General features: G+C 46.6%; 1 protein-coding gene across 3 annotated transcripts in view; it reads left to right on the forward strand.

Moving 5' to 3' along the window:
• The window catches only part of ttyh2 (tweety family member 2), a 45,263-nt gene that overhangs the window by 10,724 nt on the left and 9,180 nt on the right, over nucleotides 1-25,359 (forward strand). Inside the window, exons 2-8 of one of the 3 annotated variants that reach the window (XM_060037619.1) lie at nucleotides 224-402; nucleotides 8,455-8,566; nucleotides 14,547-14,767; nucleotides 17,500-17,595; nucleotides 22,046-22,118; nucleotides 24,634-24,700; nucleotides 24,887-24,942. In XM_060037619.1, the coding sequence (XP_059893602.1) occupies nucleotides 224-402; nucleotides 8,455-8,566; nucleotides 14,547-14,767; nucleotides 17,500-17,595; nucleotides 22,046-22,118; nucleotides 24,634-24,700; nucleotides 24,887-24,942 (804 nt within the window). Of the gene's footprint in view, nucleotides 1-223; nucleotides 403-1,933; nucleotides 2,192-8,454; nucleotides 8,567-14,546; nucleotides 14,768-14,822; nucleotides 14,839-17,499; nucleotides 17,596-22,045; nucleotides 22,119-24,633; nucleotides 24,701-24,886; nucleotides 24,943-25,359 lie in introns of those variants that run through there. The other 2 variants (XM_060037620.1, XM_060037621.1) reach the window with 2 other exon arrangements.

The raw sequence follows: 25,359 nt of genomic DNA on the forward strand, positions 1-25,359 counted from the left end.
TCATCCATGTATTAAGCCTAAAATCAATTGTGTTTTATTAAAGGCCTGGATTGGATTATAGTTATTTAAGTTTTTTAACCATTTGAGATTGAATATTTAAAATATTAAACATTATTGCACATCGCGACAACCTCCCTCTCCCTTGCATCGTGTTCCCGCCGCAACATCTAGCTCCTTACCTACATCTCCTCCACCCCCTCTCTCCCCGCTCCTCCCCCCACAGTCGCTGATCTTCCTGGGCTGCGTGGCGGCGGCCGGCCTGGGCCTCAACCTGCTCTTCCTGGCCATCTACCTGAGCTGCCTGTGCTGCGCCCGCAGGGACGACGAGGACCCCGGCGACACCAAGAAGAAGGGCTCCTGCTGCGTCACGTGGTCCGCCGTCAGCGCCGGCCTCATCAGCTGGTGAGGGAACACGCACACACACCCACACACACACACACACACACACACACACACACACACACACACACACACACACATCATAAACTCCACAAGGCGAGTCGATTTTGGGCATTATATCTCATTGCAGTTTTATCAGGATGACATCTACTGTATGTTACTTGTATTTATGTTTATATCTTTATTTTTTATTGAATGATGTGAATTGGTTGTGTTAACTACTTTCTGCCAACCGAATTGCCCCCCCGGGGACAACAAAGACCATCCTATTCTATCCTATGTAACGCCAATGTGGTGTCAAAGTAAATGAATGAGAATCTTTCTTCTCTACTTCACCAAACAATCCCAAAATAGGTCCTCGGCCATGCCATGCAAAACCAGGCCACTGTAGGAGGGATGTGTTATCCCAGGGTATTTTGACACCAGAAGAATAATACAGGTTCTTACTCACGTGCCATTCCCTTGACTAGCGAGCAGGATAAATGTTTTTCCCCGGCGCTATGCTGTTTATTTATTCTTCACTTCAACAGTTTTGGTTCTGTTGTCCTAACAAGGTAGTGGTGGTCTTTAGCTGGCATGCTGTTTTCATTGCACACACTTCAGTGCTGTTGTTGTGACTGCAGTCAGTGTTAAGCTATCTGGGTCCTCACCGGAGAATGCTGTGCCGTCGGCACCTAGAGACGCCTCAGCCTCTCCAAGTTACCCCCATGGCTGGATGTGTTTTTATTCCATATGTTGCTCAGCATATTGTTAGCCTCCATAGTGTAAATGCCTATACAAGGAATATTTCAAGGTTCATCTTGTATTTAGTGTCAAACATGCCTCAGTGAAATAGATGACATAGGCAGATAAAAAAAAACACTCTGATTGGCTTACGATATTCAAAATTGTGATTAAGAAAACCGAAGCACATTCTTGCAAACGCATGTGACCTGGGCTGTGAAACCCCTTCTGAATATTTCCTCTTTTAATTAATTGCGAGCAGACAGAAAGTAGGCCGTGTGGAATGGTAAGATCAGCAACATGATGAACGCTCAATAACTCTCTTTGGATCATGAAAGGTCACATAGAGAGACAAAAACAGTCCACACCCAGTGACAAAAACCCTCTCTTATCGCCTGCAGATTCCCCAAAAGGTCAGTCCTAAGGTCTCTGCTGGGTCCCTTTCCTGGCGGGAAGAGACAAGCACACCTATTCTTAGACCACCCTTCTACTGCGAGTGCTTTGGGTTGCTTCCAAAGGTTGCTGCAGCTAAGCTTTCAGTAAGAACACGCCCTGGTTTACCGTTCCATATTAAGCTCCAGGGCAAAAGACTGGACGGCTCTAATGTAACTAAATCTGAGTTTTATAGCATCCAGCTTTTAGCACCTGCAAATCAGTGACAGTACGCCATGTTTCAAAATGGGGCTGTCATTTAAACTATATCAACTTCTAATCTAGTATTTCAGCTAGCATTTCAGCTACCTGTCTGTCTGACCCACTTTCGCAACGGAAAAGGAAGCACTATACAATCAAAATAATTGGGCCAGACGTCCCTGAACGTTGGGGAGGATTCACCAGCGACTCATTGTGTTTCATATCCCTCTCTGCATGCCAACATTAAGGGGAACAACGATGTTTGACTCATCTTTTGAGGACGGACCGCTACACTGTCAGGGAATACGTCAATACCATTGTAGCGACCGAGGGGGACTTGCCGAATCGTGCGGCGGTTCTCAAGAAGTAGACCGAATGAGGATGGGAGACTTCCCCCGATCCACATCATGTGACAACAGGCCTACCGATTGAAAAGGTATAATTGAATTAGGCCGGTGCTCCACAGCTACTATGCAAGCTGTTTTGTGTGTTTTGCATATTGTTTGGGAGGCAAAAATGAAGAATGTCTGACGGAACGGGACTATGTGTAAACAACAGACAAAAGAGCAGCCTGTCGAGAGTAGCCGAGCGGTTTCTGAATCAGGGACGCGGCATCATTATATCTAGCTCACTGCTCACACTGCATGTTACTGACACTCACTCTAGTGTGGAGTAAGAGTCAGAGTCAGCTCTCCCTCGCTCGCCCTCTTTCTCTGTCTGTCTCTCTCCGTCTCTCTCTTCATCTGTCTGTCTCTTTCTCTGTCTCTGTCTCTCTCTCTGTCTATCTGTCTCACTGGCACTCTCTGTCTCTCTCTCTCGCTGTCTCACTCTGTCCCTTTCTCTGCTGCTGTCCTTCTCTGTCTCTCTCCCTCTCCAAGTATCTCTGACTCTGTCTGTCTGTCTGTCTGTCTGTCTGTCTGTCTGTCTGTCTGTCTGTCTGTCTGTCTGTCTGTCTGTCTGTCTGTCTGTCTGTCTGTCTGTCTGTCTGTCTGTCTGTCTGTCTGTCTGTGTCTCTCTCTGGAGTTTCCAACATGAGGCCAATGAAAGTGGTGAGGATACAGTGATGGTATGACCATGACCTTTTAAAAGGAAAAACATTTCCAATAATGATAATAATATGAACAAAGTCATAAGACTTTGTTTTAGTGTCCCATTGGTTCTCATTCATAGTACCTTTCTGCTGAGGGCTGGCTTGTGTACTAAGTTAAGTGAACAAGGCTGCTGGTCTTAACTGCATTAGGTTTCAATTATTAAAGTCTATTTGTGTCTCACAAAACGAAGATCAAAGATTACCAGTGCTTCTCTTATTAAAAAATGTGAATTAAACAGTTTAAATGGACTACTATGGAGATGCTTATCCAGGCAGAATGGCTTACTTGCGTAACGCCGGCATGTGTTTAATGCTAAATAAAGGCACTATGGTGAATTTACAAAGAGTCACAGTTTGCCGTCGGTGTGGTTGAGGACAAGGGATTCCTACGAAAAGATATTACTTCAGGACATGACAAGAATGCGGGTGCTGCATTTTTAACACGCTGCTGAAATATGAATGAAATATGTGTTCAACATAAACGACCCTTTTCCTTAGCACACTCCACTGGCCTGCCACTTTCCCCTAGCATATGAAACATGAACAGTTACGCATTACCCAGGTGACTGCTCTCCCACAGTGTGCATTTCATTACTTTTAGAACCTAATAACTGCATGGGAACACACTGACACACTCACACACTCACACACTCAAGCACTCTTAACTCCTTTTCTCAAGATGAAATCTTGAGAAAAGTCCAAGTCTACTACCGTAACGAATAGCAGTTAACCACGATTGTACTTCAAGTCATTCTGTGCTGCTTCTTAGTAACTCTGCTTATATTTACATTAACTCGCTCTGTAAACACTCCAGAATCCAAAGTTCCCATGAACCCCCATCGGTTGAAATCTATTCACCATTCAGCAGATGCTTTTACCCAAAGCGACAACTGGGGACTCTCGATGCGTTCTGTTATTAAGGAGCAGGTCAGATCAGCCTGCAGTAGGCTGAACTCTGTGGACGTTATGCGCTGTGTCACAAAAGATGGCTCCCCGTCTGTCTTGAGACCACAGCGGGCGCTCAATACAAATGCAATCACACAGGGCCTAGATCAACACCAGGCCTTGATTTGGTCTGCCGACGACACAGCCGCCGGGGGAGAGCCCAGAGTCGATGAGTTGTTGTCCTAAATGAATGGCGTGAAGGACCGGGGGGAGGCAGATCCTGATGGAAATCCCCTCTTAAGCAGTTTGATTTCAGAGCGATGAATGCGTCAGTGTGCTGCATTGCAAGGCATGGTATGTGGAGACACACGTTTAGCTAAGATTCTCATAGAGGAACAAGTATGCAGTTTAGTATACTGTATCCAACCGTGATGCATCTTTCTTTAAATCTACTTTAAAATCCAGCTTGAAATCAGACTTACAATCTCCAGCAAACTATCTGGAGATTTACATTAACTATTTTGGTATTCAGCAACACTTTGATCAAAAGCGACTTCATGTGATTAACGTGAAGCCATCAGCATCTTGCTCGAAGATGTCAACTTCTTATCTTTGATCGGTAGTCTCGGTCCTAACTGGAATGTGGTTGTGTTCCGGTTGTCAAGGGCGATACCGGGGCTCATGTTAAACGGCCGTGGCCTAATGGCTATCGCTAATGTGGTCCGTAGCCTAATGGGTTCCACCTGTGTCTTTGTGACCCATCGTTAGTCGAACTAATTACACAAAGGCTGTGTAATGTTTGTTGATTCTGGCATCATCTGTCCCCATGTGAAATCATTAATGCTTCTTTTTTTTGGATTGTGTCAAACACCAATATTTCCCAAAAAGCAAAAGAGCATCAAGAGTGAACAAAGAGAAGAGAGAAAGCAAAGATAGTGTGGGAGGGAGCAGCTCAAATAAAGACGAAAGGTTGATCCCACTACAGGAATACAAACACAATGCTAAACCTGCAAGTGATGATATGGTCATTATACACCCTCAGGGTCCCAAAATGTTGTCTTTATAATAGCAAACCATTGTTTTGGATGCACAGTGGCTTTTGGAAGTTTGGTAATCTGCTTCAGCCAGAAATAGAAGCGTTTATAAAATATTCAAAAGAGTGAGGTGGTGGCTTTATGGTGTAGACTTATGAGCGAGGATTAAATGTTTTCTCCTCTTCCTATCTCTCGAAAAGGTAAACACATCAGTACAGAAATTAGTTTCTTAATTTCTACTCCGTCAATATTACTATGTTTAGAAAAATACATCGTTATATATGGTGTACAATTATATCACAAAAATAATATGAGCAATATGTGGCCTATTTGTTAAAAGAGAGGTTTTCCTTGAGATGTATCCGGAAGTTAATGATTCAGCAGAGGGATGAAAGGTTTCTGCCTCCCTGTTACTTCTCAACGTGACATTTGACACTTCGGCACACGCCTCGTCAAACCCATGGAGAAAAACATATTTATTTACTCCGGCTCCTTCGTCTCCGTTTTCCTTTTTTTCCTCAGTTTGGTTTACTAATTAGATCAGAATTGTTACTATTTTCCCTCAACGTGTCCGTGTATTCCTCTTCTGTAGTGCCAGTCTTAGCCCCGGGCTGTGGGAGGAGGGGAGCGGGATCGTGACCCAGATGAATCCCGGAGACAGCAGCTCCCAGGGCTTGCTGGTGTTAACCAGGCAATGTCTCACAATCTATACAAAACAACGCATCTGCGAGAAAAGAATTGGGTTCATCAATATGTAGTAAGCGAGTAAATAAGCCCAAATAACCAAAGGGCCGAAGGCAAAATCGACCCTTTAAAACTCTGAAATGCGTGTTTTTCTGTTTATCGTTTTTTTTATGCATCGTCGGCTGTAAACAAATGGGTTTATTTGTCTCTCGCTATCTGTCTGTAAGACCCGCCCTGTCTCTGTTGCTTTGTCACAGCGGTGTCTCTATCACAACCTCTCTGCCATTCTTGTCAACCTCTCTCCATTTTCTCAGCTCATTTTCTTCTGTTCCCCTCAATTGTGGCCGTCATTCTGCCATCCTCCTCCTCTTTTTAATATCACCCTATCTTCGGTAATCGTTCAAATGGTTTCCTGAAAGGTGTTCCTGTTGTTAATGGAATCCGTTCTTGATTAAAATACCTGTTTTTCATCTGCTCCTGTAAGATGGTCTGCGTAGGCGTAGCTCAGCACTATGAGCAGCTCATGTTCATCTCACATTCAGACAATCAGACAAGATTTCATCAAATCTTGCTGAACGCTTTCCCTTTCTTACACTTACTTAAAACCTGCTTTTGACCAATGATGTTGCTGAAGGTAGGGATCTGTAATGTAATTGGCAACGACAAATCGACCTGCCAAAGTAAACTCTCAAAAAAGTTGACTATGTAAAAAAAGTATTGAAGACAAGTCTTCAACACTGGGTAGAATGGTCACTGTAGAAATACAGTTCTCACAATCCACTTCTGTAAGCCTCATCCACTTACACAAATGAGTTTCCTTCAGTAGAATACATACTAAACGTCATAGGAAACAAGGCTTAACTCCGCCCCTTGCGGTCCTGGTAGCCGGCCCGCGTTCTGTGCCGTCTCCCCCCAGAGGTTCTGCTTCGCCCTGGTAGGACTGCTGGCGTGGAGATGACCCAAACGTTGCCTTCTCCTCAGGAAGCAGCTCAGTGAAGCGGGGCAGGCCAGGCCTCATTTGCTAATTGATATAATCCCCATGCTTGATGAGCAGGGACCCTGCACACTTAACCCCATCCCACAAGGGTTCCTGGGGGTACGATCGGGGCCAAGTCCTCGGTTAACAAAGGTCTGGAACGTCATGTTAGATCAGGAAAGAGAACACATTTCTATGGCAACTGAGCTGTGTCAATTTACACTATGTCCACCCACACACACACGTACGAGAAACCTGCAAATACCGCACTCAGAGAACATGAGATACATGATGCATAATACTAGCAGATAAGTTTAGATTCAATCGATTTCTTTCACACGTAAGGTGAAGTGAGTAAGTTATGCATTTTAGTTAGAAGTTTAAAGATAATGCAATGGTGTGAAGAGGAGGGTTGACCTCTGGAGAATGCTGTGTGATACCCACATCACACACACACCACACAGATTAGTATCTTAAGTTGTCTCTTTTCACTCTTATGGTATGGTTTGTTTTTGTATGATGGATATGTATGATGAACTAGTCAGTTTAGCCTGCAATTCATTTGATTTGTTGATTTGTTGAATCAATTGATCCCACCATGCTATAGAAATACTAACCAACGTGCTATTTTTCGGCCCATAAAACCTCGTCCGTGAAGGGACTATTCCAGGCCATAAAAGAGCAAAAACTCCCTTGAGCGACTTTGCATCCTGACATTCAGGGAATCCGATTTGAATAACAAAAACAGATTTCAGTGTGTGACTAGTCTATTAGCAAGTAGTTTATAGTTATCGCCACGCAGCTGTTACCAAAGTTAATGTCATTTTAATGGGTGGCAGCTGCCATCCCTAATCATACAGTTGATGTCTGTGATTAAGATGTTATGTGGGCTACATGCTGTAGGGTTTCATTAGCATTTTAAAGGCTTTACCATTTGCATATATACCGTATTGCAGTAATGAGGACTAAAAATAAACAACACATCTAAAGCAGGCAAAATAAGGACACAAGCTATGAAATAGTATGGATATAATTAAGAGTGTAAGGAAAAGTATAATGCAACCTTATGTAGTGTGAAACATACTGAATGGTCCTCCACTTTTCTACACACACACACACACACACACAAACACACACACACACACACACACACACACACACACACACACACACACACACACACACACACACACACACACACACACACACACACACACACACACACACACACACACACACACACACACACACACCTGCCACCACCACCACAAGCAGGGCCCTCCTGGGAGATTTTTGAATGAATCCGAGTCTTTCACTCGACTGTGCTCTTCAAGGAGCCCCCCGCCCCCCCAGGGAAACACACATCTCTCCCTGCCCCCTACAACACCACCACCACCACCCCCACCACCCGCTGCTGTTAGTGTTGGTCGGTCCCCTGGTGGCCATTTTCTCCTCTTATATTCCTCTTATCCCGATGGCCACTGATGCGTTTCCTCCTGTCGGGGACTGTTAGGCCATTGCGCTCCATTTAGCTGTCACCATTTTGTTCCTAGTTTGTATGCATTCTCCCGTTCAGAAAAGTCAACATGGATGGACACTGGAAGAGGTGCTGGTGGTGGGAGGTGGTGGGAGGTGGTGGGAGGTGGTGGGAGGTGGTGGGAGGTGGTGGGAGGTGGTGGGAGGTGGTGGGAGGTGGTGGGAGGTGGTGGGAGGTGGTTGAGGGACGATTGTTGGGAAATGCTTGTGAAAAGGAACGTGATTAAATATTCAGGAGATGAGGGCAACTGTTGGTCCAACGACGCTATATCTCAACGTTGTAAAATAAATATTAATATAAGCATACAAGTTTGAAACAAATTTACTTTAGACACTATTCATTATTTTTATGTCAGACTTGTTTTTCCCGATCAAACAGAATTTTTTTTATTCGAGAGGAGACAATGAAGCTTGTGTTAGCAGTTTGTCCCTGAGCCCCACTGCACCGAGCCGCGTTACCAAACGTTAACTAGTTCACTCCTGCTCCCTTACAGCATGGCGGTAGGTGTGGGTTTCTATGGCAACAGTGAGACTAACGACGGAGTGTACCAGCTGACTTACTCCATGTACAACGCCAACCACACCCTGGGAGGGGTCGATAGTCTGGTGAGTGGTCACACACACAAACACACACAAACACGCACACACACACACAAACACGCACACACACACACATCCACTTTATGTTTTAAATGAGTCGGTTGTGGTAAGGAAATGTAAAAAAGTGTTTGCTAATTGACTCCTTGGCCTCCGCAGACACACACACACAGACACACAGACACACAGACACACACACACACACACACACACACACACACACACACACACACACACACACACACACACACACACACACACACACACACACACACACACACACGCGACCACATGACAGCCCACCACCCCACCCAAAGGGGAGGGTCCCGGGCAGAGTAGCAGGCCTGCGGTTGGTCTTCTTCCTGCCGCCCAAGGCCAGGTCCTCGTCAGTGGTGTGTGGTGGACGGAGAGCGCTGCCGGAGCCAAGGCAGAGTGCGTCCACCTGGCAGGGCGCTGGTTCTGTTCCCTCCGAACCAGCAGCCACACGCGAAGGCTTCCGCGGCAGGCTCGCCCGTTTAAAAATGCATCAGAACACGGGATAGAGCTAGGCTTCTGAGAGCATAGTACGAGGCATCAGTATATCAGTGTTACCGGGAGGTACGTTCAATTAATTCACAGCATGGTGATCATCCAGGATCACATGTCAGTCTGACGGGTGTAATCAAAACTATTACAAAAGTTAATGAAAGTGCAGACAAACCCGAGGGAGCGATTATGGAAAAAGGCTCTTCCATAATATTACTACGTTGTTCGCCCGTGTGGCAACAAACACCTGTTTATTGACGTCTGCAAACAAGGCCAGCGTTCGAAACTACTTATACATCTATTCATGACCTTGAGGACATCCTTGTCCGAATGTGCTGACTGCATGTGCATGTCAGCAGAACCTTCTATCAATAATGCAGTAACACAAAATACAGGCACATGTTCATTCTAAACTGATTTAAGTGGTAGCAAAAGTTACAGCCTTGACAAGGCTCTTATGGTTCTGTTTTTCTAATTTCATGCAAATAATTGTGAAACCAGAAGCCCTTGACTGCTACTCAACATTTATTGGTCATTATAGTCCTTAATTCCTGAATAATTCAGTCTAAAAAGCAAATTTTAAACAAGTAAAAACTAACTCATTTAAAAGTATATATTTTGAGCTGCCTGGGAGATTTGGGTTTTATTGCTCAAGAGGAAGAAAGAGAAATGCATAAAAACAAATATTTGGTGCTTGCAGCCCATGCTAAGAGGTTATTTATGTGTGTGTGTGTGTGTGTGTGTGTGTGTGTGTGTGTGTGTGTGTGTGTGTGTGTGTGTGTGTGTGTGTGTGTGTGTGTGTGTGTGTGTGTGTGTGTGTGTGTGTGTGTGTGTGTGTGTGTGTGTGTGCGCGCGCGCACGGTGAAAATCTTGATATAAGCCTGTATCTGGTTCATGTTCTTAAAGATCCAGATGATAAGAGCCCCAAGCCTCCACTCTCTGAAGGGAAGTGTCCCACGGTCACAACGACTCTCCTTTCACTCCATCCCAAATGGTCTCTCTTTCTCCCTGCTTGAACCCGAGTCTTTGATGTGAAACCCCTTTTGCTGTCCTCACGGCCGGCCTCCCTAGTTCCCAGTGGGGCGTTACATGGCGTATTCAGAAGCTCACCACAGTACATCGCTAAAGACGTAGCACACAGGCGAAACAGCAGGCCTTGTTCCAGCACCACCATCGCTCTGCAGTGAGCCTTTCATAGCCTAAGCCTTCCCATCGTGCAGAGTCAAACACATTTCCCCGAGCAGCGGTCAGATGAGTGCCTTCTAGAGTACAAGCCATCGCAAATTCCAAACGGACCAAAAAATGCGTTGTCACCATTCTTCAGCACACCAAGTTGGAAAGTTTATGGGCCTCTCTACAGATGACGGGATTGTAGTGCATGATCCTGGATGACTTCAACCAGAAGGGATTACGTTTCCCTTCTGGGTTAAGGGGGATCTGTATTGTTGGCTCTGCACTACTAAAGAGTGATGGTTCAATGATCCCCTCAAATGTAAAGCTGGAGCACGGGGGATAGCCGACGGCTCACACCGTGTAAAACACAGCCCATTTACACTACATACTGCACCTTTTACTGCTGAACATTAGAGCACTGAATCGATCGTTAACGTTAAGTCCTTCTTCTGTGCTGTGTGTTTTGAGAATTTTTACGATCCACCGAACACGGAGGAATTGTATTTTATGAGTAGTGGTGGTGGTGTTAATTTGGAGACCATTTCACGGCACACATTTCCCAGTTATGATAGTATTTCCCCTCAAGGAAAGGAAGATCAACCGACGCCGTGCGCGTGTACGTGTGCACGCATGCGTGTGCGTGCGCGTGTGAAGGCCTGTCTGCGAGGGACTGTGCGCGTGTCAAAGCCCACTGATTATAGACTGTTAAGGAGGTCTCGTTGCCGAGTGGCACAAAGAGACCAGTGTACCACACGGCGTTCCCAGACGCCACCCCCCCACATAATCAACCATGAGCCCGCGAGACAAAGCCCAGGATGGAGGCCAACAGAGACCCGGCCGGCCCGACTGATTGGCAGGTTGAGCAGGGAGATTGGTATTGAAGCTCGAGTGCCAACAATGGCGTGCCCATGGCCCCACTGAATGTCTTTTAGAGAGGGGGGGAAGGGGGAGAAGGGGAGAAGGGGAGAGAGTGATAGAGAGAGGGAGAGGGAGAGGGAGAGGGGGGGAGAGGGGGGGAGAGAGGGGGAGAGAGGGAGAGAGAGAGAGAGAGAGAGAGAGAGAGAGAGAGAGAGAGAGAGGGGGGGGACATTATTGATGAAGGCTTTCCTCTGAACTTCTGTTCAATAATTCGTTCTAGTCTAAATCGTATGCTTTCGAAGTGAATGCATTTATCCGTTCTCACACTGATTCACACACAAACTCAGACACACACACACACACACACAACCGCATAGATTTACAAACACACACACACAACCGCATAGATTCAGTCACGCACAGACACACATACACATGCACACAAAGTGTATTTTGGAACACTTTGAAAGTCACTCTTGCGTGGTAGAACCAGATCATTGTAAAGGGGGTGCCATTCGGGGACATTGGCTTCACACAGCCCACGTGGAACCTGGACAAGAGAGGTGTTAAGAGAGAGGGAGAGCGAGTGGAAATCCACTTTTAATTGAACTATTTCAGCTGAGACGATGCGATTCACTTGATATTTGTCAACCAAATAATAATTCCTTTGTTCCGAGTGGACATGACAGTGGGAGGCTTTTGGCAGCCAGCCATCGGACAATGCCTCGTGTCGCTGTGTGGTTCTGGCCGGGAGAAGAGAGCAAGCATTCTGCTCTGTGTTCTAAGATGGCCAGTGATGTAATAGTTATTAGTTAGGAGTCCAAATCCAGGTGGAGGCAGTCATGAAATGTGTGTCTAATCAAAAGAATACATCCGTGAAGTTTGACACACTTTGATGAGGATGAGTTTAAAATATTGGCCTTAATACAATACTGTTGTTTATTTCCTTATTTCCTTTATTTCTTAGAACAATGTCATGAAAAAGCTACCTGATAAAACATTACCTCCACATATAACCCTCAACCTATGCAGGACCATCAATAGTTGTGGTCCATAATTATTTGGTTATCCTGATGATACAACCTACAACAAAAAGTTTCTTTACATGTCTTTAAGGCCTGTAATTACAATTTGAGATCATTAAAACAGAAGTTTAATCCATTATCCCGTACACCCCCCGGAGGACCTCATGTCCCCCTCCTCTCAGCCCCAGTCAGTAATCTGCTGATGGTGTAAAGGTGTAATGGTGTAAACCGCTCCAGACACTCGATTGGAGATGGAGCGCTTTGCCCCGTGGGGGACGGGCACCCTTGTCCTCGCTCACAGGTATGACTCAGCTGAGATGAACCCTGTGCCCTCCCTGATTCACTTCCTGGTGCTCACAAAGCTGGCCGTGCAACCAATTAACGTTGAGCAGAAAGTGCTGACTCTGCTTAAGACTTCACTGAATCTCATTCCGAATCCCGCCTGGACCGGCCCTGGAGCCGGTCTCACACGTGTTGGACTCTCCAGGGACACCTCTTGTCTATTCTCATCTGCGCTCGCATGATTAATGAAGAGCTTACTCTATCCCTCATTGGTGTTGTTTATCTTTTTTTTAAACTTTTAAAAACAATACAGATACAACATTTAACAAACACTTTTATTACTCTGAACCTATAGCCAATGTTAGGGTCATATCTTCATTCAAAATGTTTTTAGATTAGTTATTGATTCATTGAATTTCTGACGCATCCAGGCTTTTCTTCAAGGCTTTGCGCCCTATCTTTTAATTTGAAAGATATATTTCTTCAATGCTACATTTAGTTGTTAGAGTGAGTCATTAGTTCATTAAGTTCGTACACCTACTCGTCTTGTTATTTGTTCCCTATTCATCTTGGTTCTCGTCTCCTAGCCATCAAATTGCTTATTAAATCGTATTCATCTGCTCCAGAGCACTATCTGCCATGCCCTCAAAAATAAGAGACTGTGCTGCTCAGACAATGGGGATTCAGAGTGGGGACTCGTATCTCCCCATGCTCGGGATTAGACCGAGATCATGGCAAGATAAGCAGGATCATCTGTCTCTCAAAGCGCTCCAAGGTAAGATTAGCATGGAGCAGGAAGAAAGAGGCCCCCCCATCTCTCCCCCTCCACCCCCACACACAGCTCCCCCCGGGGGTATCATCTCCCCAAGTGTCGGAGGAGTTTGAGATGAAGCTGTGTCGATGGAAGGGTTAGATAGCTGAGCACCGCAGGCAAGAGCTAACCCAAGTATTATCTTGTGTGTGACTCTTACCCGGGCCTTGCCACCGCTGCACGGCACGAATGGATCTTTTAAAGTCCTTGAGTCTCATAGGCTGGCCTCGGACCAGGCTACTTGACAAAAATACTTGGATTTTATATATTTCGTTTTTTGGAAGCAGGTGGAACGGATGTGGTGGATATTTCAGTTGTTATTCAGAAATTATATTAAATAGATCCATGCAGGGAATGAAGTTTATTCAGAAGTGCCTACTCTTTTTTCATCCTTTATTTAAAGACAAACAAGCACAGTTGTCATTAAATAGCTTGGATTGTGCTTAATTCTTCTCTCTCCTTCAAAGTATTACTCCGTCTTATTCTCTGTCTCTTCTCCCCTGTCTCTTTATTCCTGACATTCTCTCTTGCCATCGGCAGTCTATCAAGAGCCGCGCACTGAATGCAAACCAGAAAATTAGTTCCCCCCCAGGTCCATTCCCCTCTCAGCTTTCTCCGAGTTCTCTCCCTCGACAAAGGCTGCGACAATATGGCCCTTCTCTCTGGTGAATGCACCTACCCAGGGCTGAATGCCGGCATTAAGCGCCCTTTAATTACCAACCATTAATAATGAAATAGCAGCGTCTCTCGGCTCAGTAGAGCCCTGACGCAAGCGTCTTGTTATTGATCTTGTTTTGGTGCAAAGCCAAGTTCTGACTCTTGACACCTCAAACGACAAACGGAGTGAACTTCTTCCTCAAACTTCTTCCTCTGGATCCTTTATTTAGTTACAAATCTAAAAAACCAACAGCCACTTAGACTGTCAGGCAAAGAGAGAGAAAGAGGTCATCTGAGGACAAGGATTTCCCCAGCCTTTCTAGGTAGTCCCATGACTTGAGATTCGAAACCACAGCCGTTAATTGCCGTGCAGTTTCACAGGAAGTCACTTGAGTGCCCACCTCCTGCCAACCAAGTATTGATGTGGAAGGAGGTGGAAGTTTAAATGAACCCTAACCCTAACCCTTGCTGAACGGATCCCGATCCCCTCAGCACCGGGAGCTCAGGCTTCGCCACTGCCTCCGCGACAAGGTTTCCTCTCCCTGGAGAACTTCTCCCGGCCCTCACCATCGTTCCTGACCCCTCGTACCAGCATCAGCACCACCACTGCTTTGCATTAAACCTCCTCTCCCTCTCCACCCTGACCGTACCCCTCCAGGTGTCAACCACCATGGGCAGCATGCAGCGGGGGCTGCAGCAGCACCTGGCCCGGCTGGACGAGATCTTCGCCACACGCGGCGACTACGTTCAGACGCTGCAGTTCATGCAGCAGATGGCGGACAGCGTGATCAAACAGCTGCTGGGCCTGCCGGACTGGATGGAGGCGGAGGTGGACCTGGCCTCGGTGGCGGACAAGACCGCCGACATAGAGTACTACAGGTGAGTTTATTAAGGACAACTATAGAGTACTACATGTGAGGCATTACTATGACAACTATAGAGTACTACAGGTGAGATGTAACGATGACAACTAAAGATTACTACAGGTGAGTTTACTAATGACAATTATAGAATACTACAGGTGAGACGTTACTTAAGACGAGTGCTACAGGTGAGACGATCGTTACTTATGACAACAATTAGGAAAAGCACTACAGGTAAGATGTTACCAACGTGTCTGCAGAACACAACAAGGTCTTGCATATGAATAATTGCATTTAGTGTATTATAGGTGAGTAAGACCTTGATAATGACCTAACACAGGTCAGGGTTATTATTAATGCATGACCAAAATATTGGACTGTGGAGCCAGAATCAATACAGTGTAAACAAGTCAACAAACGACTATACTAACCACTAAGTTATTCTGCATCCAGAGGTCCAAAGTTGACAGATTCACGTATCCCGGACTGCACCCTGGAACTAATAAATAATTCATGTTTACGTGGAACTATCCCGCATGTTATGACCCGAATACATCATGTGTTATTAGTCGTAATACGGATGAGAGCATGCATCACCCTGTTGTGTTCTGAACCCCTGCGGAGAAGAAGAATCGAGAGCATCTAATGCAATCCTATGCAATCACGAAGGCAACCGGGGCAGCCCTAGCCTGTTGGTTAGGGCTGATGGCCTCTCAGAACACAGGCTCTGGGTTTGAGCGCCAATGGCCGCAGTCTCCCTCGATGAGGGAACAGGCTGAGAAGTACACTCAACCATTGTAGCTGATTAATGGGTGCCATGGCACTCATGGAAGAACTGAAAATACCCAAATGCCCAACTACCAAATATATCAACAAAATCATGTCTTTGAGCAAATACAGAGCTTTAAAAAACAAGACAATATGTAAGGGATAATGTATAGAACGCCGGTCATTATCGGGAAATTAAGCCCAGACATGGAAAACAGGACACCGACACGCAGAAAAGCTGTCTTGCGTTGCCCTGAAGGGGCTTGTTTTCGATAATGACCGGCGACGTTCTATACATTATCCCGCTTATTACACGGCTACTTGCCAAAACGAAAAAATAGCTTCACATGGTGTGTCTTTTAACAATTTATTTGTTACCAGCATTTGAAGTGTTGATCAGCAGAGAAATAGTCTGCCAAAGACGTTGACGTCTTAGTTACCGGACTAATTGCGGAGTGATACCAAAGACGTCATTAGAGGCAAAAAATCCTTTGTTTTCCTTGACAGCGGTCAATTATACTTAGCAACGGTGAATTATCAAATATCACCGCCGTCAGTTGTGAAGGGCCCATGCAAGTGAATGGAGCGTTCCACGGCATTGAGAAGACCCGTGTGATAAGAATCGATAATGTCTCTGGGCCTGTCCCTTAAGTGTCCCCGTGATGGAGTACACCAGATGGTGATGTATAAAGTGGGCCGTTTGGTGTTTTAAGGTTGCGGTGCTGGCATTGATTTGAATCCAACAGCCTAGCGTGTATCCATTGATCTGTAATGGGACTCGCCTGACTGATCAATAAGCTGAGCTTTACACCAATGGACGCTAATAGCACCAGACACTCAATGGGACACTCAATAGACTCTGGTTGTTAATGCGCAATGGTGGGGGGGGGGGGGGGGGGGGGGGTCTAGCTGGCTGGCGTTTCTGCTCACGTAGCACCAGTGTGGTCAGGGGAGAGAGTCTGTGGGCTTATGCATGTTGATACATGTGTACACTACAATACAGGGCTTGTAAGTGAAGCCTGTGTTTTTTTTAACAACGAAGACCAAGAATTATAGGTACAGAGGAAATATTAAAGGTTAGTAATGGATCTGAGGGAAGGGAAAACAGAGTACAGAGAGGGGAGTGATGGAGGACTAAGAGAAGAGAAGGGATGGGGAAATGGGTGAAAGATGCGCAAAGGAACTGAATGTGAAGAGGGGAACATACATGAATACACAGCAATCTCATTGTGGTTTGGGAGGGAAGTAAGTATCGCCCCAGAACGGCCATGGTGGGATGGATAATGGGGGTTTACAGAAGAGGGATGTGTGAGAGGTAAGAGAATCGATCAGATGGATGGATGGCCGAAGATGTGAGCGGATTAGGAATATAAAACACAGGTCTATTCATTATTTACCATCTAGACACCGGAGTTGACTTTGAATGATCACTTGCACTCTATATAGCACACACTCACACATAGACACACTAACACACACAGACACACATTTTATTAACCGCCATTTGCGGAATGAAGGCAATGTTTTAAGTTAATGGACTGCTTTTAGTCAATAACACTTTTCTTAGTGTAACTACCCAAAACATCGCTGTCATAACCGCCTTAAATGTCATGCAGAGTGGACTAGACCTTTCTATGGAGAAACACTTAGACAAGTTCAGGACAATGATGATTTATATTGACCATCAAAAAAGTATTGTTGATATATATATGAATTATTCTAGTGGTCGGTTTGATTAAGCATGATTCTCTCTGTCTGTCTCTCGCTCTGTCTAACTCTATATGTCTATGTTTATCTCTGTCTCTCTATGTATACCGGTATCTGTCTCTGACACTGTGTGTGTGTGTGTGTGTGTGTGTGTGTGTGCGTGTGTGTGTGTGTGTGTTTCTCTTTCTCTCTATTTCACTATCTGTCTCTCTCTATTTCTCTCTCTCTCTCTCTGTCTCTCTGTCTCTCTCCCTCTCTCCCTGTGACCTGTAGGTGGTTGACCTACCTGCTGGTCCTGATCCTCAACCTGGTGATCTGTCTGCTGTCCTGTCTGGGTCTGGCCAAGCAGTCCCGCTGGCTCCTTACTACGTGAGTAACCCCCACCATCATCACACCCCGCCATCATCACACCCCAAACCGATACACACCTTGGTCTTGTTTCATTGCACCTTTGAAATTATCGAGAACTGGATAAGGGTTTTGCAAAATGAATAAGTTAGTTATTGGGTAGATATCGTATAATTGTCATTGCAAATCTGGATTTTCTTTTTTTGCTGTTGAAATCCTTTCACAATCAGCAAGTTCTAAAACCGCAGCAGTCCCCCTCCCGTCTCTGTGAGTAATGGACACGGGGCAGGATTCAAACGGATGAGGAAACGCCCCAGAACCGGCCAAATAAGGTCATAGGGTGACAGCTCATTCCATGTTGCTGGCTCCATTGGGGGGATGGTGGGGGGGCTGCCTTCACTACGGCTAATCTACAAACTGGATTAAGTGAGCCCAGTTTGGAGGGAGCGGTGGCGTGGCGTTGTCATGTGACCCGTCCGGCAGAACAACTTCCGACGCCCACAGCACAAGTCGCCAGAGCTTAACTCCTGACCTGCTCTCAGGGACATTATATAACCGCAGAATGAATGGCCCGCACACACACATACACACATACACACATACACATACACATACACACACAAATACACACCCGCACACACAGATACACACATACATACATACATTACACACACACACACACACACACATATACATGCACATGCACTCACACACATACACATCGCACTGAATTATTCATTGATCATGGCAGGGTGTGTTTTCCTTCTCTGTCTCCATTTCTCGATTCATTTAAATTGCGCAGCAAAGTGGGACAGCTTGTGGAGAAATAAATTGTGAGCGAAAAAACATTATTTTACAGACAATGGTTGTCATTATCTGTAGTCTCGAGCCGATGGAGAGGTTGGGGATGGTTTGGTTTGTTTGCTATCATTTAACCGCACGCACGCACACACACACAGACACACACAAACACAAACACGTACGCACGCACGCACACACACACACACACACACACACACACACACACACACACACAAACATGCACGCACACACACACACGCACGCACGCACACACACACACACACACACACACACACACACACAGACACACACACACACACACACACACACACACACACACACACACACACACACACACACACACACACACACACACACACACACACACACACACACATCTCTAGTCCTAACTGTACTTCTCCACTGGGATTTGATTGAGTAATCTTCCTTCCCCACTGCGGTGAGGGGGGTCTTGGTAGAGCACGGGGGGAGGGAGGGGGTGAATCCACCCAAGACCCCCGTTCACACGGGTGAACGTCTCTTTGTCTCTCTGCATCCATCATCTGGGAGAGGCAGCCAGGCCAGTGCTGTTCTGCTAACCATGCTCTGCTCCCTCCCTCGCTCACACACACACACACACACACACACACACACACACACACACACACACACACACACACACACACACACATTCTCAGTCACACTTGTTCACACACAGACATACATGTACACACACATGCACACATACTCACAGTCACACTCATTCACACACACACACACACACACACACACACACACACACACACACACACACACACACACACACACACACACACACACACACACACACACACACACACACACACACAAGGGAAGTCAGCTTGTCTGCCGCTCAAGTGGAAGGAATGAGAGGGAATTGAATTCTGGAGGGATGTGGGGGTCTGTGTGTTTAGGGGAGGGGGGGGGGGAAGAGCCTGGGGCTTTGGAAGCTCCACTGTAAGTTACAAAACTCAAAACAATGCACTTGGTCATGTGTTTCTGTGTGTGTGCATGTGAGACTTCTTTTAACATTCAACTATTAAGTTAGTCAAAAATAAAGGTTAGATAGGAGACAGACAGACACACAGGCCTTTTCCTTTTATTGTCCTTTACAATTTCAAAGGTGACGCATTCGTTTATAATAAAGGTTAATCTCACTTCAACTAACAGACATAAGCCGAATTGCGTCATCGCAAGACAAAGTCGCAAATGCTTATTCGTCTGGAACCTCTCACTTCATTTACCATTTCCAACGGGGCTTTATTGAAGCCGCAGACTAAAATGCCTCAATAACCAATCAGAGCACGGAAACGTGTGACACATCAACCATCATGGTTGTTTTAGGAAATGCCTCAACGGCCCTCCCGTAGGCTCTGTCATCGTATCAGACCCGCCCCGTATGAGATAAACGGCTGTGGAAGTCCCTCTGAGCAGGAAGGGGGACCGGACACATGTGCCAGAGCAAATAAAACGTGGGCTCGCAGGTGGCTCTGGTTCCCTGGCCAGCGTTGTGTTGTTCTTGCTGCTTTGCGGTCCTAGGAATGGACTTTCCCCCAGTTGCTCGCTAACCTGTGCACCTGCACCCTTAGCGCTCCCTGGAAAAAGGGAATAACAGGATCTGAGCGCTCCGTGGGGATGTGACCTGCTGACCCACAGGGGGGATTACACGGCACACTTTGTTCCAGCTGGGCCAAAACAACAACAACACCGGTCCAATAGGTGCACAACAACACTGGTCCAATAGGTGCACAACAACACTGGTCCAATAGGTGCACAACAACACTGGTCCAATTGGCAATCAACAACACTGGTCTAATAGACGCACAACTACACTGGTCATACAGCAGATAACACCACTGTGAAACACAAGGCAGACTTCCTTGTTTTTCCTAACAACAGGTCTTCTGACCGAGCCATAGACACCCTGACACAAACACTCATCCACTCATTCACACACACACACGCACACACGCACACACGCACGCACGCACGCACGCACGCACGCACGCACGCACGCACGCACGCACGCACGCACGCACGCACGCACGCACGCACGCACGCACGCACGCACGCACGCACGCGGTCAGGGACCAACAAAAGATTAAATGGTGTAGCCCTTTCTGGGATATTCTTATTCCGCACCGTGCAGAAGACTTAACCACCTTTTAGCCGGGCTTCACTTTAATAGGCAGCACACGTAGGACGTTGTGGAGAGGCTGTGTCAGTGGCAGCCCATGGCCTCAGCAGCTGTCGCCGTCTTTAATGTGTCAATATTGAATCACGGCGACGACGACCAACAACTCTTTAATGCCTCACACTTATCGTCAACGCCGTCCCCGGATCGCTGTGTGCTCTCACACAGATGGCTTCAAATTAAGTTTTTATATTACGCCGAGATAGAGAGAGAGAGAGAGAGAGAGAGAGACACAGAGTTAGAGCGAGTGGGAGAGAGACAGAAGGACTGGGGTGTGAGAGAGAGAGAGTGAGTGATAAGCGGAAAAGGCAAGGGAGTTAGGGAGACGCTGAGGGAGTGACGGAGGAACACTCGGGGAGAGAGACAGATAAAAGATGGCGGGCTGCATCTGTGATGTTGGAAGCTCATTATCTCCTCCGGAAGGCAGCGATGAATCGGAGCATCCAACCAGGCCCACACATTCTTTCGACGGATGAACCAGAGGATAACACGACACACAGACAGATAAATCGCTTTATTTTTAAACTCTACTTTGTCCTAATCACCAGTTTCCCTCAGATAAGGGGGCGGGTTGTGACGATTTGAGGGGATGATGGGGGCTGGCAACGCTGGTTTATGTCACCAGAATCACATTGTGATTTACCGGAGTTTGTTTCACCAGGCTAAACCCGTCCGGGATTTGATCATTGTCAATGCACACACACGCACACGAATGCAAACGCACACGCACACAAATGCAAATGCAGACTCACACGCACACAGTTGCACAACACAAACGCACACACAAACATCTTTCTTTTTCTCCACCTCTTCTTCTCATTCCTCTGTTCCTCTTTTATCGCTGTCTGTCTGTCGTCCAAGAGTGAATGGAACAGCCTCTGCAACACTGCAGAGAACCTCACTTTCATTTTCATGTTGTCAATTTGTGTCTGAAACAAAGGGATTTGCAGTCCAGAGGAAACCGTTTAGGGTCGGGGGGAAGTTCCTGTCTCTGGCAGGCCCCCCCAGCCCACCGCTCTCCATTTCTCCCTCGCTTCCTCTATCACATTTCCTTTCACTGTCTGTCTGAATGCCTTTTATAAATTCCCTCTCTCTCTCTCTCTCTCTCTCTCTCTCTCTCTCTCTCTCTCTCTCTCTCTCCAAGGGAACAGATAATGAGCTGTTAAAAAAGTCATAGTGGGATGAACAGAATTCACGAAGAAAAATTGCAAATCTATTTCCAGAATGCATTTTTCTTTAAATATTAAACCAATCATTCACTGCGATGGATTCCTACGCTGCGTCCTCTAACTGGTGTTTAACTGCTTGGATTCCATTCCCATTCCTGGAGAATCAATTCAACCTTCAGTAGCAATCCACTTCCTGATGCACCATTCCTCCCTGGAACTGGGTAGTGTAACCTCCTGTCTGTCTGTCTGTCTGTCTGTCTGTCTGCAGGATGATGGTGTGTGGCGTGCTGACCCTGATCCTAAGCTGGGCATCCCTCGGCGCAGATCTGGCCACCGCTGTGGTGAGTCCATTAGCTCGTGTGTATCCTCCTTATCATCCTCTTCTTCCTCCTCCTTCTCCTCATCTTCCTCGTCCTTCCTCCCCTTCCTCCTCATCCTCTTCTTCCTCCTCCTTCTCCTCATCTTCCTCTTCCTCCTCCCATCTTTCCTCATCATCTTCCTTCTCCTCTTCCTCCTCCTCCAATGTGAATTGACTGAGTGACTTACCAAAGCCAATCAATGCTTATCGCCCCAGCAACATTGATGAATCAGCATGATGTATCAGGGGCCATAGATGTATATATACACCTTTAATTGTGTGTGTGTGTGTGTGTGTGTGTGTGTGTGCGTGCACGCGCGCGACGGGCACACCACACTATGGAGTGTGTCAAAATGACTCCAGGCAGGGTTAAACAGAATGATAGTATTTGATCTACTTTTCCCCCACTGGTAATCCCCGTCTCTCACCTGTCTCTGTGAATAATGTTGTCACAGTAAATCTTCTATTCAATCAAATGTATAAATAGTTGATTCTCTCTCGCCTTTGTTTCATGAAAAAGATTCATGAAACATCCCAGATTCAATAGTGTATGTTGAATGTGTGTCCGGCTTTAAAACAAGGCTGCTGGCTTTCACAAAGGCTGAACACACACATCCTCTCCTCATTCCTCATGGGCGCCTTACTAGACGCGCCGTCATCATAATAGCATCATCCCTCCAGCTGGGTTCACTCTGCTGTGGGACCAGCTGGTGTTTCCTCCTGATCAGTGCAGGTTGTAAACCGATGCACATGGATGAAGGTTGACCTGCGGCCCAGCCGCGCCCTCGTTTGTCCTGCGCCACGCGTTCCTCTCCTCAGCCTTGGAGCTGGCAGTGCCTTGGCGACAACACAGGCCTGATGATTGCCCTCCCATGGTTGGCGGCAGCTGTCCACCAAGAGCACTGCCACAGCTCACTGCCACGACAGTGGAATATTCAGCGTTGTCACCGTACTTTGTGTGTGTGTGTGTGTGTGTGTGTGTGTCTGTGTGTGTGTCTGTGTGTGTGTCTGTGTGTATGTCTATATTAGGAGAGGAGGGTTTAATGACCCATGCAGATAAACCTACAGGAATAAAAAAAAAAAGTGTGTGTGCTTGAAAGTGCGCATATGCAGGCACCGTTGTGCCACTGGGTAATTGCGCAGGCCCCAATTAGCATAGCGCCAGGGCACATTGAACATTAACATCTAATGAAGACACACTTCAGAGAATCTCTTGATTCTAGCGAGAGATTCTTGTCTATTGGACAGACATGTCCCTTTATAGTGTTTTAAACAAAGGCTCTGTGTGTGTGTTGTGCAGCTAACAAATTAGCCTGTGGAGATTTAGCATCCATGCAGAGTAGGCCACAGTTACCCCCCCCCCCCCCCCCCCCCCCCCCCCCCCATTATGAGTTGCTGGTGCTCTTCTCCGTGTTCTTCTGCCGAGTCAGGATCGCTTTAACTCACTTTATTTGGTAAAGTTTTGGACTAGTCTCTGAAGCAAAAGGAGGGGAATTGTATGGGCACGTGTGGAGATACACTTAGTAGGGCATCTGAAGGATGCGTTACCTGGAGCGTTCTGGCCCCCTGGGCTATGTGTTGTGACTTATCTACTGGGCAGGCGTGGACTCAGTTATGTGCTCTGATTGGCTAAGCATGGTGCTGAACTCCCGCCCCCTGGATACCCGTATGTGTCTTTATGCTGCTCCCTTGCGGCTATGTGTTGGCATTGAAACTTGGTTTGTGGCTATGTGCGGGAATTACACTTGTTCTTGTGGCCTTGAGCATCTGGGTCTCTCGAACACCTGGGCCACTCGTACCTCTAGAATTGGTACATGAAAGAATGGCTTCTTGTATGGGCCGGACGCCTCCCTAGGATGGGAAAGAAGCCTCTCTAGCCGCCAAGGACATATGTGGCCTGTTGGTATGAATGTGTGAATTATGTTACACTGGGCACTACTGAGAAGCTATGCTGGCCATGTTGCTATGCTAGACATGCAAGCAAACTTAGTGCCCTCTTAAGAGAGTTGCTTTGTGATGCCCAGAGCGGTTTAGTATTCAGGCAGCTCCGTTGGGAGTCTACTGTCCTCCCACGAGGCTGGCTGGCTGAGGCAGATGTACCGTGGCTGTCAGGCAGTGACTCTCGAGTGACAGCTTTTAAGAAAACCTGCAATCAATGGTTTGAACACATTGCTTTTCCCACACTGTGGTGCAGAGTCTCTGCATTAGTCATACCTTTCTCAGGAAAGGGGAGTTGGTATTAAGCTTTGTCATTAGTTGGAACATAAAAGTACTTTTCTTAAATACGTCTTAGTCCCCCTATTTTGTATTCTTTGACCATAGAGTGTGTAAGAGTAGATTAACCTCGTCCGGTCAATACTGCGATCTCTTGAGTGTGTTTCTGTCTTTGAGACACTAGGCTCCTGTTGTGTCTAACTGAACCGGTTAACTTCTTCATGCTGCTATATTGAAGCTCTCTGGTAACATATTAGTCTTCTGTTCTTTACATTTTGCTCCAGGGAACCAGTGACTTCTGCGTGGCCCCTGACCGCTACCTACTGAGCCAGACCAAGGGGATCAGTGCCGGTGAGTTTAGACGTCAAGAGCCATGTTGTGAATAAAACGGCATGACGCCATATGCTGTGAAAGTAATTGGTGAGAGGGTGTCTTTATGTGGATGGTTTAGTAATCAGGTATCTTTCCTGCGTGCTTCTGTGTGCGTTTGTGTGTGTGTGTGTGTGTGTGTGCGTGTGCGTGTGTGTTCGCCCACAGAAATCCTGCACTATTATGTGTACTGCAACCAGACTCTTTCCAACCCCTTCCAGAAGGTAGGGCAAAATAAACATTGCTGATTTTTTTTCTATACTCTGAGTCCCTGCATCTGAATGCATCCCCATTGTTTTCAGCTATTTTATATTCTTCCTCTATTTTCTTATTTTCTCTCTCTTAAACCCAAGGGAGACCTTTTTTTCCCCAACTCTCGTTGTCTCGACCCCTTTGTCTCCTCGCTCTGTCTGTTCCTCTTTGTCCTCCCGTCTAAAAGGGAACAGGCCCTGCACACTAAAGACAAACTCGCCTGCATTTTCATGTTGGCATCTTGTGTCTGAGACAAAGGGATTTGAAGTCCAGAGGCAAAGCGTTTAGGGTAGAGGTGAAGTTCTGTCTGCAGCAAGACCCCCCACGTCCCGCCCCTCCGCTCCTCTCCCCTCCTTTACCCCACCACTCTCTCTTCCTTCCTGGCCTCC

Source organism: Gadus macrocephalus, chromosome 18 (genome assembly GCF_031168955.1).
Source record: "Gadus macrocephalus chromosome 18, ASM3116895v1".
NCBI classification, from domain to species: Eukaryota; Metazoa; Chordata; class Actinopteri; order Gadiformes; family Gadidae; genus Gadus; species Gadus macrocephalus.